The 15902-nt window shown below is 41.7% G+C and overlaps 1 protein-coding gene across 2 annotated transcripts in view; it reads left to right on the forward strand.

Annotated features, from left to right (window-relative positions):
* Positions 1 to 1145: 1145 nt before the first annotated feature.
* Positions 1146 to 15902, forward strand: part of SLC49A3 (solute carrier family 49 member 3) — a 99331-nt gene continuing 84574 nt past the window's right edge. The window contains exons 1-2 of one of the 2 annotated variants that reach the window (XM_069767665.1): positions 1146 to 1564; positions 11024 to 11182. In XM_069767665.1, the coding sequence (XP_069623766.1) occupies positions 1391 to 1564; positions 11024 to 11182 (333 nt within the window). In that variant the 5' untranslated portion in view covers positions 1146 to 1390. The remainder of the gene's footprint in view (positions 1565 to 11023; positions 11183 to 15902) is intronic. The other variant, XM_069767666.1, reaches the window with a different exon arrangement.

Consider the following 15902-nt stretch of genomic DNA (forward strand, 5'->3'; position numbering starts at 1 on the left):
CATAAATACCAAACATGTCAAGGTTCTTTTTTTATCTAAGTGGTGAAAAAAATCCAAAATAGTGTCACCATTTTTTGTGATCTGGGGCTGTGTGAGGGCTTATTTTTTGCGCAACAAGCTGACATTTTGATCACCTGTTAGTGCATTTTATTGCAATGTGGAGACCAAAAAAATGCAGTTCTGACGTTTTGAATTTTTTTCTTGTAATGTCATTTAGTGATCGGGTAATTTTTTTTTACATATTTATAGATCAGGCGATTCTGAACGTGCCGATACCAAATATGTGTATATTTTCTTTCATACTGTGTTTTGTTGGCAGAGACCGTCAAATCACCAAGAATTAACACAATATGAGAATCTTGCCAAATCTGATACTTCTGGGAGTCAAATGATGGCAGGGCCAGTGGAGGAGCGAATGGGACCCATGGGTCAGATACAGACAGATAACGAGAAAGACAAAGAGACAGGGAAATACAGAGAGAGACCAGGAGAAGGTGAAGAGGGAAAGAAGAAAAAGAAAGAAAGAAAGAAAGAAAGAAAGAGAGAAAGAAAGGAAAAAGAATGAAAGAAAGCAAGATGAAAAAGAGAAAGAAAGAAAGAAGAAAAAAGAAAGAAAGAAAGAAGAAAAAGAAAGAAACAAGGAAAGAAAGAAGAAAAAGAAAGAAAGAAGAAAAAGACAGAAAGAGAAAGAAAGAAAGAAAGAAAGAAAGAAGAAAAAAGAAAGAAACAAGGAATGAAAGAAAGAAGAAAAAGAAAGAGAAGAAAAACACAGAAAGGGAAAGAAAGAAAGAAAGAAAGAAAGAAAGAAAGAAAGAAAGAAAGAAAGAAAGAAAGAAAGAAAGAAGAAGAAGAAAAAGAAACAAAGAAGAAAAAAAGAAACAAAGAAGAAAAGAAATAAGAAAAAAAAACAAAGAAAAAAAAGAAATAAGAAAAAGAAACAAAGAAAAAGAAACAAAGAAAGAAAAAGAAATAAGAAACAGAAAAAAAGACAGATGAAAAAGAAAGAAAGAAAGAAAGAAAGAAGAAAATGATAGAAAGAAAAAGAAATAAAGAGAAAGAAAGAAAGCCGAAGCAGCTGCCGTCCTCCATACTGCACAGCAGGGTGTGAGGAAAGCCTGCCTAGTTTCCGTGTCTGTGCTGGGGGCAGGACTGAGCCGGTGTCATCATGAGGCTCCGGTCACAGCCATTACACGGTGATTTCACGGTGTGTGTGTGGATTTCCCGCTTCCTAGTCAGAGCCGGGGTGCGGAGGGCGGACAGATCAGTGAGGGCACAGTCTCCGGTGACTCCCTGGCGGCGGCCTCTGTGCCCGGCATCACTGAGGGCGAACTTGGTGACTGTTACATTGGGCATGTGTTACTTCCGTGGGCGATAGACCCCTAGGAGAGGCATGGCTGAGGCTGGCATCCACCATGAGCCGGTGCACAATGCCCATGACGTTGCTGAAGAAGATCCCAGCTGCGAGCGGTGCCAGGCACTGGGGCAGCTCAGCCAGGTCAGGCTGTACAACAAGAGGTGGTTCGTCCTGGCTGTAGTGTGTTTGCTCAACTCCTCTAACGCCATGGTAAGTGCTTGTGAGGACGTGCTCCATGTACACTTGTGGTGACAGAGTATCACTGATTCCTTATGTCACCTTCTCAAGAGGTTCTGCAGCAGCAAGTTTATATATGAAATTGTGTCCATTAACAAAACTATGTATATCAGTATAACCATGGCAGCTTTACTACTGCTTTACTTATATGCTATATTTATAAATAAAATAATATACTGTATATACTATAACAATACACCGACACTGTATATAGTATAAGGATGTATACCACACAATACACTGATACTGTATATACTATAACAATACACCGACACTGTATATAGTATAAGGATGTATACCACACAATACACTGATACTGTATATACTATAACAATACACCGACACTGTATATAGTATAAGGATGTATACCACACAATACACTGATACTGTATATACTATAACAATACACCGACACTGTATATAGTATAAGGATGTATACCACACAATACACTGATACTGTATATACTATAACAATACACCGACACTGTATATAGTATAACGATGTATACCACACAATACACTGATACTGTATATACTATAACAATACACCGACACTGTATATAGTATAAGGATGTATACCACACAATACACTGATACTGTATATACTATAACAATACACCGACACTGTATATAGTATAAGGATGTATACCACACAATACACTGATACTGTATATACTATAACAATACACCGACACTGTATATAGTATAACGATGTATACCACACAATACACTGATACTGTATATACTATAACAATACACCGACACTGTATATAGTATAACGATGTATACCACACAATACACTGATACTGTATATACTATAACAATACACCGACACTGTATATAGTATAAGGATGTATACCACACAATACACTGATACTGTATATACTATAACAATACACCGACACTGTATATAGTATAAGGATGTATACCACACAATACACTGATACTGTATATACTATAACAATACACCGACACTGTATATAGTATAACGATGTATACCACACAATACACTGATACTGTATATACTATAACAATACACCGACACTGTATATAGTATAAGGATGTATACCACACAATACACTGATACTGTATATACTATAACAATACACCGACACTGTATATAGTATAAGGATGTATACCACACAATACACTGATACTGTATATACTATAACAATACACCGACACTGTATATAGTATAACGATGTATACCACACAATACACTGATACTGTATATACTATAACAATACACCGACACTGTATATAGTATAAGGATGTATACCACACAATACACTGATACTGTATATACTATAACAATACACCGACACTGTATATAGTATAAGGATGTATACCACACAATACACTGATACTGTATATACTATAACAATACACCGACACTGTATATAGTATAACGATGTATACCACACAATACACTGATACTGTATATACTATAACAATACACCGACACTGTATATAGTATAACGATGTATACCACACAATACACTGATACTGTATATACTATAACAATACACCGACACTGTATATAGTATAAGGATGTATACCACACAATACACTGATACTGTATATACTATAACAATACACCGACACTGTATATAGTATAACGATGTATACCACACAATACACTGATACTGTATATACTATAACAATACACCGACACTGTATATAGTATAAGGATGTATACCACACAATACACTGATACTGTATATACTATAACAATACACCGACACTGTATATAGTATAACGATGTATACCACACAATACACTGATACTGTATATACTATAACAATACACCGACACTGTATATAGTATAACGATGTATACCACACAATACACTGATACTGTATATACTATAACAATACACCGACACTGTATATAGTATAACGATGTATACCACACAATACACTGATACTGTATATACTATAACAATACACCGACACTGTATATAGTATAAGGATGTATACCACACAATACACTGATACTGTATATACTATAACAATACACCGACACTGTATATAGTATAACGATGTATACCACACAATACACTGATACTGTATATACTATAACAATACACCGACACTGTATATAGTATAACGATGTATACCACACAATACACTGATACTGTATATACTATAACAATACACCGACACTGTATATAGTATAACGATGAATACCACACAATACACTGATACTGTATATACTATAACAATACACCGACACTGTATATAGTATAACGATGTATACCACACAATACACTGATACTGTATATACTATAACAATACACCGACACTGTATATAGTATAACGATGTATACCACACAATACACTGATACTGTATATACTATAACAATACACCGACACTGTATATAGTATAACGATGTATACCACACAATACACTGATACTGTATATACTATAACAATACACCGACACTGTATATAGTATAACTATGTATACCACACAATACCCCGACACTGTATATAGTATAACTATGTATACTACACAATACCCCGACACTGTATACAGTATAACGATGTATATCACACAATACACTGATACTGTATATACTATAACAATACACCGACACTGTATATAGTATAACGATGTATACCACACAATACACTGATACTGTATATACTATAACAATACACCGACACTGTATATAGTATAACGATGTATACCACACAATACACTGATACTGTATATACTATAACAATACACCGACACTGTATATAGTATAACTATGTATACCACACAATACCCCGACACTGTATATAGTATAACGATGTATACCACACAATACACTGATACTGTATATACTATAACAATACACCGACACTGTATATAGTATAACTATGTATACCACACAATACCCCGACACTGTATATAGTATAACGATGTATACCACACAATACACTGATACTGTATATACTATAACAATACACCGACACTGTATATAGTATAACTATGTATACCACACAATACCCCGACACTGTATATAGTATAACGATGTATACCACACAATACACTGATACTGTATATACTATAACAATACACCGACACTGTATATAGTATAACTATGTATACCACACAATACCCCGACACTGTATATAGTATAACGATGTATACCACACAATACACTGATACTGTATATACTATAACAATACACCGACACTGTATATAGTATAACGATGTATACCACACAATACCCCGACACTGTATATAGTATAACGATGTATACCACACAATACACTGATACTGTATATACTATAACAATACACCGACACTGTATATAGTATAACTATGTATACCACACAATACCCCGACACTGTATACAGTATAACGATGTATATCACACAATACACTGATACTGTATATACTATAACAATACACCGACACTGTATATAGTATAACAATGTATACCACACAATAGCCCGACACTGTATATAGTATAACGATGTATATCACACAATACACTGATACTGTATATACTATAACAATACACCGACACTGTATATAGTATAACTATGTATACCACACAATACCCCGACACTGTATATAGTATAACGATGTATACCACACAATACACTGATACTGTATATACTATAACAATACACCGACACTGTATATAGTATAACTATGTATACCACACAATACCCCGACACTGTATATAGTATAACGATGTATATCACACAATACACTGATACTGTATATACTATAACAATACACCGACACTGTATATAGTATAACTATGTATACCACACAATACCCCGACACTGTATATAGTATAACGATGTATACCACACAATACACTGATACTGTATATACTATAACAATACACCGACACTGTATATAGTATAACTATGTATACCACACAATACACTGATACTGTATATACTATAACAATACACCGACACTGTATATAGTATAACTATGTATACCACACAATACACTGATACTGTATATACTATAACAATACACCGACACTGTATATAGTATAACTATGTATACCACACAATACAGCGGCACTGTATAAAGTATAACTATGTATACCACACAATACACTGATACTGTATAAACTATAACAATACACCGACACTGTATATAGTATAACTATGTATACCACACAATACAGCGGCACTGTATAAAGTATAACTATGTATACCACACAATACACTGGCACTGTAGATAGTATAACGATGTATACCACACAATACACTGGCACTGTAGATAGTATAACTATGTATGCCACACGATACACTGGCACTGTATATAGTATAACTATGTATACCACACAATACACTGGCACTGTATATAGTATAACTATGTATACCACACAATACACTGGCACTGTATATAGTATAACTATGTATACCACACAATACACCGGCACTGTATATAGTATAACTATGTATACCACACAATACACCGGCACTGTATATAGTATAACTATGTATACCACACAATACACCGGCACTGTATATAGTATAACTATGTATACCACACAATACACTGGCACTGTATATAGTATAACTATGTATACCACACAATACACTGGCACTGTATATAGTATAACTATGTATACCACACAATACACCGGCACTGTATATAGTATAACTATGTATACCACACAATACACTGGCACTGTATATAGTATAACTATGTATACCACACAATACACCGGTACTGCATATAGTTTAACTGTATACCACACAATACACCAGTATGTACTGTATTTAGTATGACTATGAATACCACAAATACACCGATACTGTATATAGCGCCAACATATTCCGCAGCGCTTTATAAATATGTATACCACACAATACACCGATACTTGTATATAGTATAACTATGTATACCACACAATACACCTGCACTGTATATAGTATAACTATATATACCACACAATACACCGGCACTGTATATAGTATAACTATGTATACCACATAATACACCGGTACTGAACACAGTGTGACTATGTATACCACACAATACCGGTACAATGTATAGCATAACTATGTATACCACACAATACACCAGTATAATATATACTTTAACTATGTATACCACACAATACACCGCCACTGTATATACAGTAGTATATCTATATATACCACACAATACACTGGTACTTTATATAGTGTAACTGTATACCACACAATATACCAGTTATGTATATAGTATAATTATGCATACCACAATATACTGGTACTGTATATGGTATAACTATGTATACTACACAATGCACCTGTACTGTATACAGTATAACTATATATACCACACAATACACCGGTACTGTATATAGTATATACCGTATTAGTATCTGGTGATTACCCTCTAATAGCAGACCTTTTTATCATGCATGCATTTACAGTATATACTCATGCATACGCCGACCTGAGTATAAGCCAAGGCACCTAATTTTGCCATGAAAAACTGGGAAAGGTTATTGACTCGAGTATAAGCCGGGTATGCATTGTCCCCTCATCCCTATCCTGGAATGCATGGTTCCTCATCCCCATCCTTGTATGCATGGCTCTTCATCTCCATCCTTGTCTGCATGGCTCCATATCCCCGTGCTTGTCTGCATGGCTTCCCATTCCCATCCCTGTCCTTGTCTGAATGGCTCCCCATCTCTGTCCTTGTCTGCATGGCATCTCATCCCCGTTTTTGTCTGCATGGCTCCCCATCCCTGTCCTTGTCTGCATGGCTCCCCATCCCCGTATTTTTCTGCATGGCTCCCCACCTCTGTCCTTATCTGCATGGCTCCCCATCCTTGTCTTCATAGCTCCCAATCCCTGTCCTTGTCTGCATGGCTCCCCATCCCCGTCCTTGTCTGCATGGCTCCCCATTCCCGTCCTTGTCTGCATGGCTCCCCATCCCCGTCCTTGTCTACATAGCTCCCCATCCTTGTCTGCATGGCTCCCCATGCCTGGCCTTGTTTGCATGGCTTTCAATCCCTGTCCTTATATGCATAACTCCCCTGTCCTTGTCTGCATGGCTCCCCATCCTTGTCTTCATAGCTCCCCATCCCCATCCTTGTCTGCATGGCTCCCCATCCCCGTTCTTGTCTGCATGGCTCCCCATCCCCGTCCTTGTCTGCATGGCTCCCCATCCCTGTCCTTGTCTGCATGGCTCCCTATTCCCATCCTTGTCTGCATGGCTCCCCATCCCCGTCCTTGTCTGCATGGCTCCCCATCCCCGTCCTTGTCTGCATGGCTCCCCATCCCCGTCCTTGTCTACATAGCTCCCCATCCTTGTCTGCATGGCTCCCCATGCCTGGCCTTGTTTGCATGGCTTTCAATCCCTGTCCTTATATGCATGACTCCCCCGTCCTTGTATGCATGGCTCCCCATCCCTGTCCTTATATGCATGGCTCCCCATCCTTGTATGCATTGCTCCCTGTCCCTATCCTTGTATGCGTGGCTCCTTATCCCCGTCCTTGTATGCATGGCTCCCCGTCCCTGTCCTTGTATGCATGACTCCTTAAAAAAACATCCTACTTACCTTCCCTGCGCGCCCCCACTGCATCTCGTTCCGATGCCAGCAGATCTACTGGCCGAGCGATCACATGTCCCCACAATTAAGGTAATGAATATGCACCTCTCCCCACGCCCACGCGAAAATGGGTCTTCCAAATGGAAAATGACCCAAAGCATACTGCCAAAATAGTAACAAAGTGGCTTAAGGATAGCAAAGTCAATATTTTGGAGTGGCCATCACAGAGCCCTGATCTCAATCCTATTGAAACTTTATGGGAAAAGCTGAAAAGGCAGGTGCGAGGAAGGTGACCTGCAAACCTGAATCAGTTCCACCTTTTTTGTCAGGAGTAATGGGCCCAAATTCCAACCAACTATTGTGAGAAGCTTGTGGAAGGATATCCTCAACATTTGTCCCAAGTCATTCAGGTTAAGGGCAATGGTGCAAAATACTAATGAAATGTTTGTACACTTTTGACTTTGCAGTAAGTGATAAAAATGCTTTAAAATATTCTCTCTCTCATTATTCTGGCATTTGGCATAGTGAGTCTGAAAATGACACTACGGGCGTGTTCAGATGAGCATACAATCAGTCTTTGTGCTTTATAAAAAAACTAGCTATTGAACCCGTTCTACGCCCGGGTGGCGAGCATTTATATTGGTATATGGTCTCCATCCTGGTATGTGCTGCTCCATCCTGCATCCTCATCCTGTCATGTGCTGCTCCATCCTGCCATGTGCTGCTCCCATCCTGCGCCCCATCCTGTCATGTGCTGCTCCCATCCTGCGCCCCCATTCTGACATATGCTGCTCCCATCCTGCGCCCCCATTCTGACGTGCTGCACCCATCCTTCGCCCCCATTCTGACGTGCTGCACCCATCCTTCGCCTCCATTCTGACATGTGCTGCACCCATCCTGCGCCTCCATTCTGACATGTGCTACACCCATCCTACGCCTCTATTCTGACATGTGCTGCACCCATCCTGCGCCTCCATTCTGTCATGTGCTGCTCCCATCCTGCGCCCCCGTTCTGTCATGTGCTGCTCCATCCTGCACCCGCGTTCTGTCTTGTGCTGCTTCCATCCTGCACCCCCGTTCTGTCATGTGCTGCTTCCATCCTGCACCCACGTTCTGTCATGTGCTGCCCTATTCTGTCATGTGCTGCTCCCATCCTGCACCCCCGTTCTGTCATGAGCTGCTGCCATCCTGCACCCCCGTTCTGTCATGTGCTGCTGCCATCCTGCGCCCCGTTCTGTCATGTGCTGCTGCCATCCTGCGCCCCCGTTCTGTCATGTGCTGCTGCCATCCTGCGCCCGCGTTCTGTCATGTGCTGCTCCCATCCTGCGCCCCCGTTCTGTCATGTGCTGCTCCCATCCTGCGCCACCGTTCTGTAATTTGCTGCTCCCATCCATATGCCCCATACGCTGCTCCATAAAGGTTTATGGCCCCCATAAGATGCTCCATAGTATATGCCCCCGTACACTGCTCCATTATGGTTGATGGCCCCATAAGATGCTCCATAGTATATGCCCCCTTACACTGCTCCATTATGATTGATGGCCCCATAAGATGCTCCATAGTATATGTCCCCGTACACTGCTCCATTATGGTTGATGGCCCCCATAAGATGCTCCATATTATATGCCCCCGTACACTGCTCCATTATGGTTGATGGCCCCCATAAGATGCTCCATAATATATGCCCCGTATGCTGCTGTGATATATAAAAAAAAAAATACCATACTCACCTATCGTCGCTGGGCGCTGAGTGCTGGGGGGCCTGAGCAGGCGGGGACACCGACACGCTGTGGGGGTCAGGTGCAGGTATCGCAGCCAGCTCAGGCCCCCCAGCACTTGCTATACTCACCTGTTTGTCCCGTTCCAGCGCTGCCCGCCTCTTCTTTCGGCTCCTCTGGCTGTGACTGTTCAGTCAGAGGGCGGCGCGCATTAAGCGCGTCATCGCGCCCTCTGAACTGTGAACGTCACAGGCAGAGGACCGGGACACGGAGCCGCACGCAGCGCTGGAACGGGGGACAGGTGAATATACTTACCCTCCTGGCGCGTCCCTGCCTCTCCTTTGGAGATCGCGGTGTGCGTTCAATGTTTACGCATACCGCGATCTCCTGGGAGCATCACTCTGTGCGGTCCAGACTGCGCCGGCGCTTGGGCTTGCGCAGTCTATAAAGGCTTAGGACAGAGTGACGCTCCCAGCGTTATATTATAGATATGAACCTGTCGGAAAAATATTGGTTCAAAGAAGACAAAATAGGAATCAGTGTAAAATTGCTGTTTCTCCTAGATGCATATCAGTGGGGTTTAACTTTTCCATAGTTACATTTTTGTATTCTTTGGCTTGGGGCGGTAAAAATGAATGAAAGTAGACATTTTTACATATCACTGTTCTGTCCATGTCTCTTCACTGCTGTTTTCGTTGACAGGCTGCAGCGGTGACAGCATACATGACAGCTACAGACAATCACTGGACCCAGTAGTCTTGTGATCTACACATTGACACGACTTCTGAGCCCAGTAGTATCTATTAGATTTCTTATGTGGTCTATGAAGCGTGTGTCATGTACTATGTCCTCTACTTCTTCCTCTTTTTTTTTGCCTCGTTAGCATGTTTTCTAATTTGTTGGTTAACTTTTCTGCTTAAACTTGATAAAGGAATCCAACTTCTCTTCTACGTAAATGCTTGGTCTCATCTTGTTGCAGATCACTGACTTTTTTATGACAGTCTGTAATGTTCTCATTGGAATCCTTTCTTACAACTGTATAATTCGCAGTCTCAATGAGCCCTTGTCTGGGTTGTCAACTTTTCCGGTGTCTTTTCAGTAAGCTATAAGGGATTTATCTCGTCGTCAGAGCTTTTCTTTTGCTATTTTGTTTGTTATTTCAGGATCAGTTATAAAGTATAACATTTCTTCTTTGTTTCAGTTGTGGATCAGCTTTGCTCCCGTTGCCGATTTGGCTGCCGTTAATTTAAAGTGTTCTCTGGATACAATCAACTACTTGTCCCTTGTGTACCTAATTATATCGATACCATTCGGCTTTATTGCTTCCTGGCTGCTGGACACATTGGGCCTGAACTATGCTGTAAGTTCTTTTTAAATGTTCTTTTTATACCTGCGAATCACTTTAAGGCCTTATTCCGATTTTCATCCATTATTTTTCTCTCTTATTTGTTCATTTTTATTATCAGTGTGACGATCGTTTTTCTCATATGCAAATAAAAAATTTCCAATCTTCGATCCATCAGGCCTCATTCAGACATCTATTTTTAATGAACGAGTGCTATCCATGATTTCAACGGATGACACTCATACGTGTGATATTGAATGTGCCCGTTCATATGTGCGTGATTTTTCATTCATTTTTTTTTGGCAATACAAGTCAGTGGGTCAATTAAAAAGAACAGATAGGGCTCAGATGCCATCCAAGTACTGTGCGTTTTTCACTGGCCGATGTATAAGAAAAGATAGAGAATCCTTTTTACTACTGTTTAGTTGCTCTCCTGATGAAACTTGTACCAAAGTGTGGTGGGAAACTGACACACTGACCAAACTGGTAAAAACAGTGATAAAACTCCGAAGTTTTTTATTTGTACAAGAAAAATCACTGACGCTTGAAGGAGCCCTTAAACAGTTAAAAAAAGCACAGCAAAAATGATGACATCCGTGTGCTATCCGTTTTTGGTTTGAATGGGTGATTTTGATTCTCAAATTTTATCAAAATCAGACGTTTATAAAATAAAGAAATATTGTTATTTTTATGCTGCTTTGCTTATATAGCAGCAACATATTCCACAGTGCTTTACAGACATTATTGTCACTGTCCCCATTGGGGCTCACAAACTATGTTCCCTATCAGTATGTCTTCTGAGTGTGGGAAGCCAGAGAACCTGGAGGAAACCCACGCAAACACGAGGAGAGCATGCAAACTGCTTGCAGATGTTGTCCTTGGTGGGATAGGAAACCAGGACCCCATGGCTGCGATGCAACAGTGCTGACCACTGAGCCACCGTGCCATGTTAATGTGCCCACATACTATATTTTGTATGTCACACAGACATATCACATACTAAAGGGGCATGAATTATGTCATTTACTTTAGCCCCTTCATGACTTTGGGATTTTCCCTTTTTCCTTGTTTGTTTTTCGCTCCCCTCCTTCCCAGAGCCATAACTTTTTTATTTTTCCGTCAATATGGCCATGTGAGGGCTTATTTTTTGCGGGACGAGTTGTACTTTTGAATGACACCATTGTTTTACCATGTTGTGTACTAGAAAATGGGGAAAAAATTCCAAGTGTGGTGAAATTGCAAAAAAAGTGCAATCCCACGCTGGTTTTTTGTTTGGCTTTTTTGCTAGGTACACTAAATGCTAAAACTGACTTGCCATTGTGATTCTCCACGTCATTACAAGTTCATAGACACCAAACATGTCTAGGTTCTCTTTTATCTAAGTGGTGAAAAAAAAAATCTAAACTTTGGTAAAAAAAAAAAAATTGCTCCATTTTCCGATACGCGTAGCGTCTCCATTTTTCGGGATATTGGGTTGGGTGAGGGCTTATTTTTTGCGTGCCGAGCTGACTTTTTTAATGATACCACGATTGTGCAGATATGTTCTTTTGATCGCCCGTTATTGCATTTTAATGCAATGTCGCAGTGACCAAAAAAACGTAATTCTGGCATTTCGAATTTTTTTCTTGCTACGCCATTTAGTGATCAGGTTAATCATTTTTTTTCATAGATCGGGCGATTCTGAATGCGGCGATACTAAATATGTGTAGGTTTGATTTTTGTTTCTATTTTAATTTGAATGGGGCGAAAGGGGGGTGATTTAAACTTTTATATTTTTTTTTATTTTTTCTCACATTTTTTTTTACTTTTTTTTTAACTTTTGCCATGCTTCAATAGCCTTCATGGAAGGCTAGAAGCTGGCACAACTTAATCGGCTCAGCTACACGGGAGCGATCATCAGATCGCTCCTATGTAGCTGAAATCCTGCATTGCTATGAGCACCGACCACAGGGTGGCGCTCACAGGAATCCGGCATCAGCAACCATAGAGGTCTCAAGGACCTCTATGATTACTATACAGACGCATCGCTGACCCCCGATCATGTGACGGGGGTTGGCGATGCGCTCATTTCCAGCCGCGTGGCCTCAAGCGCCGGTTAAATGCCGCTGTCAGCGTTTGACAGCGGCATTTAACTAGTTAATAGTGGCGGGTGGATCGCGATTCCACCCGTCGCTATTGTGGGCACATGTTAGCTGTTCAAAACAGCTGACATGTCCCGGCTTTGATGCGGGCTCAGCGCCGGAGCCCGCATCAAAGTGGGGGTTCTGACCTCGGACGTACTATCCTATCCGAGGTCAGAAAGGGGTTAATGGGAGATTCAGCTGAATAGTATGCTGATGTTAAAGGGAACCTGTCACCTGATTTTGGCGGGACAGGTTTGCGGTCATATGGGCGGGGTTTTCGGGTGTTTGATTCACCCTTTCCTTACCCGCTGGCTGCATGCTGGCTGCAATATTGGGTTGAAGTTCATGCTGTGTCCTCCGAAGTACACGCCTGCGCAAGGTAGAGTAGAGTAGCAGCCAAATCCGCAGTCATCTCCAACTCTGCCAGGAGGGCTCTGTGGCTGAAGTCCTGGAGTGGCGACATCACATCCAAAGCGAAACTTTGTGCCATTCCGTTTCAGGGTCGCTATTTGTTCGGTCAGGCCCTTGATGATATATTAGACAAGGCCACAGACAAAAAGGCACTACCCGAACAGAGGAATCCAAAAAAGAGGTTTTTTTCGTCGTTCAAAGGATCAGACCTCTCAAAGAGATTTCAAAGGCAAGGGCAAATCAGGCCGCTGGAGCTATCCTAAAGGGGGGAAGGGAAGAAATATACTTGTTCCCCAAACCCAGCAAACCCCTGATAAACAGTGACTACTCCCAGGGAGTCGGGGGTCGGCTCTCGAGCTTTATCGGCCAATGGCGGTCCATCTCCTCAAACCCGTGGGTACTCAATACCATTCAGTACGGGTTAAAGCTGGAGTTCGAGAGCCCTCCCCCTTGCCTCCTAAGGGTTACCTCTTTACAAAATCTCCATCCACGGGACGCATTTTTCTCTGTCCTTCAGGAATTACTCAGGACAGGAGTAATTTCCCCAGTACCTCAACAGGAGATAGGCGAGGGTCACTATTCTCGCCTGTTTCTAATCAGAAAGCCTTCAGGGAAGCACAGGATAATTATCAATTTGAAACCCCTAAATCGGGTAATTACATACAAAAGATTCAAGATGGAATCTATAAGATCTGCAATTCCCCTGATAGGTCAGGACTGGGTGATGGCTACAGTGGATTTGAGGGACGCATATTATCACGTCCCCATCCATCACAAATTCTGAAAATTCCTAATGTTTGCAATTTCCCAGAACAAACTGATCACACATTATCAGTTCAATGCCCTCCCATTCTGAATCTCGTCGGCACCTCGCGTGTTCACAAAGATCATGACGGAGGCAGTGATTTTCATACGACTTCAGGGGATTTGCATTATGCCATATCTAGATGACCTGCTCATTGTCGCTCCATCTACTTCCCGTCTAAGCACGGATGTGGCAAGGAGCCTATAAATCCTGGAATCCTTGGGGTGGATCCCGAACCGAGAAAAATTGGACCTGCTTCCTTCCACAAAGAATACATTCCTAGGGGTCCTTCTGAATTCAGAGTTAAGAAATCCCTTTCTGCCCAGGGAGCGACAGCTAGATCTGGTGCAGAAGATAACAAAATACAGAACCCCGAAGGCTCCCAGTCTGAGACATTCCATGTCCATTCTGGGGTCCCTAACATCCTGTATCCAGATAGTATCTTGGGCCCAGGCCCACGCAAGAGTCCTTCAGACACATGTATTGTCATCTTGGGACAGACAGCAGAGCTCCATATCCAAAAAAGTCCTCCTCCCCAACCATGTCAGGATATCTCTGGCATGGTGGCTGTGTCTCCGGAACCTTCAACAGGGTCAGCTGGGACCAGATCCCACTGAAGATACTTACATCAGATGCCAGTCGGAGGGGATGGGGAGCCATAGTAGAGAAATCTCACTTCCAGGGCATATGGTCTCCAGACACCAGAGCCTGCTCATCAAACTTCAGAGAACTGAAGGCGGTGGAAGAGGCCTTAAAAGCCGCATCAACTCTTGTCCAAGGTCACCATGTCAAAATTTACTCTGACAACATGACCACGGTAGCGTACCTCCGTCATCAGGGGGGCACGAGGTTCGAAAGATTAAAATCTCTGGCTGCAAGAATTTTTTCCTGGGCAGAAAGAAACCTCTTATCCATCATGGCAGTCCATCTAAAGGGGTCTGCCAATACCCAGGCAGACTTTCTCAGCAGAAGGGATATACATCTGGGAGAATGGTGCCTGGATCAGGAAGTATTCCTCTCCCTAGTTTCTCGATGGGGGATCTCGGATGTAGACTTATTCGCCAATAGCCAGAATACCAAACTGCAAACATTTTTTTCCTTAAACATGACAGACAGAGGGCTGGGCATGGATGCTTTCTCACACCCCTGGGAGTTCAGCCTTGCTTATGCTTTCCCTCCGATCCCGGTTCTGTCAAAGATGCTGCAGAAGATCCGATCCAAGCTGGTCACTACAATTCTGATTGCCCCCATGTGGCCGGGAAGGAGTTGGTACAGCGCACTGTTGGACATGGCCCAGGAGGGTCCAATACGATTACCTCAGAAGAGCAACCTTCTTCTTCAGGGTCCTTTATTTCATTCGAACCTACACAGGTTGAACCTGGCGGCATGACTACTG

Source organism: Ranitomeya imitator, chromosome 1 (genome assembly GCF_032444005.1).
Source record: "Ranitomeya imitator isolate aRanImi1 chromosome 1, aRanImi1.pri, whole genome shotgun sequence".
NCBI classification, from domain to species: Eukaryota; Metazoa; Chordata; class Amphibia; order Anura; family Dendrobatidae; genus Ranitomeya; species Ranitomeya imitator.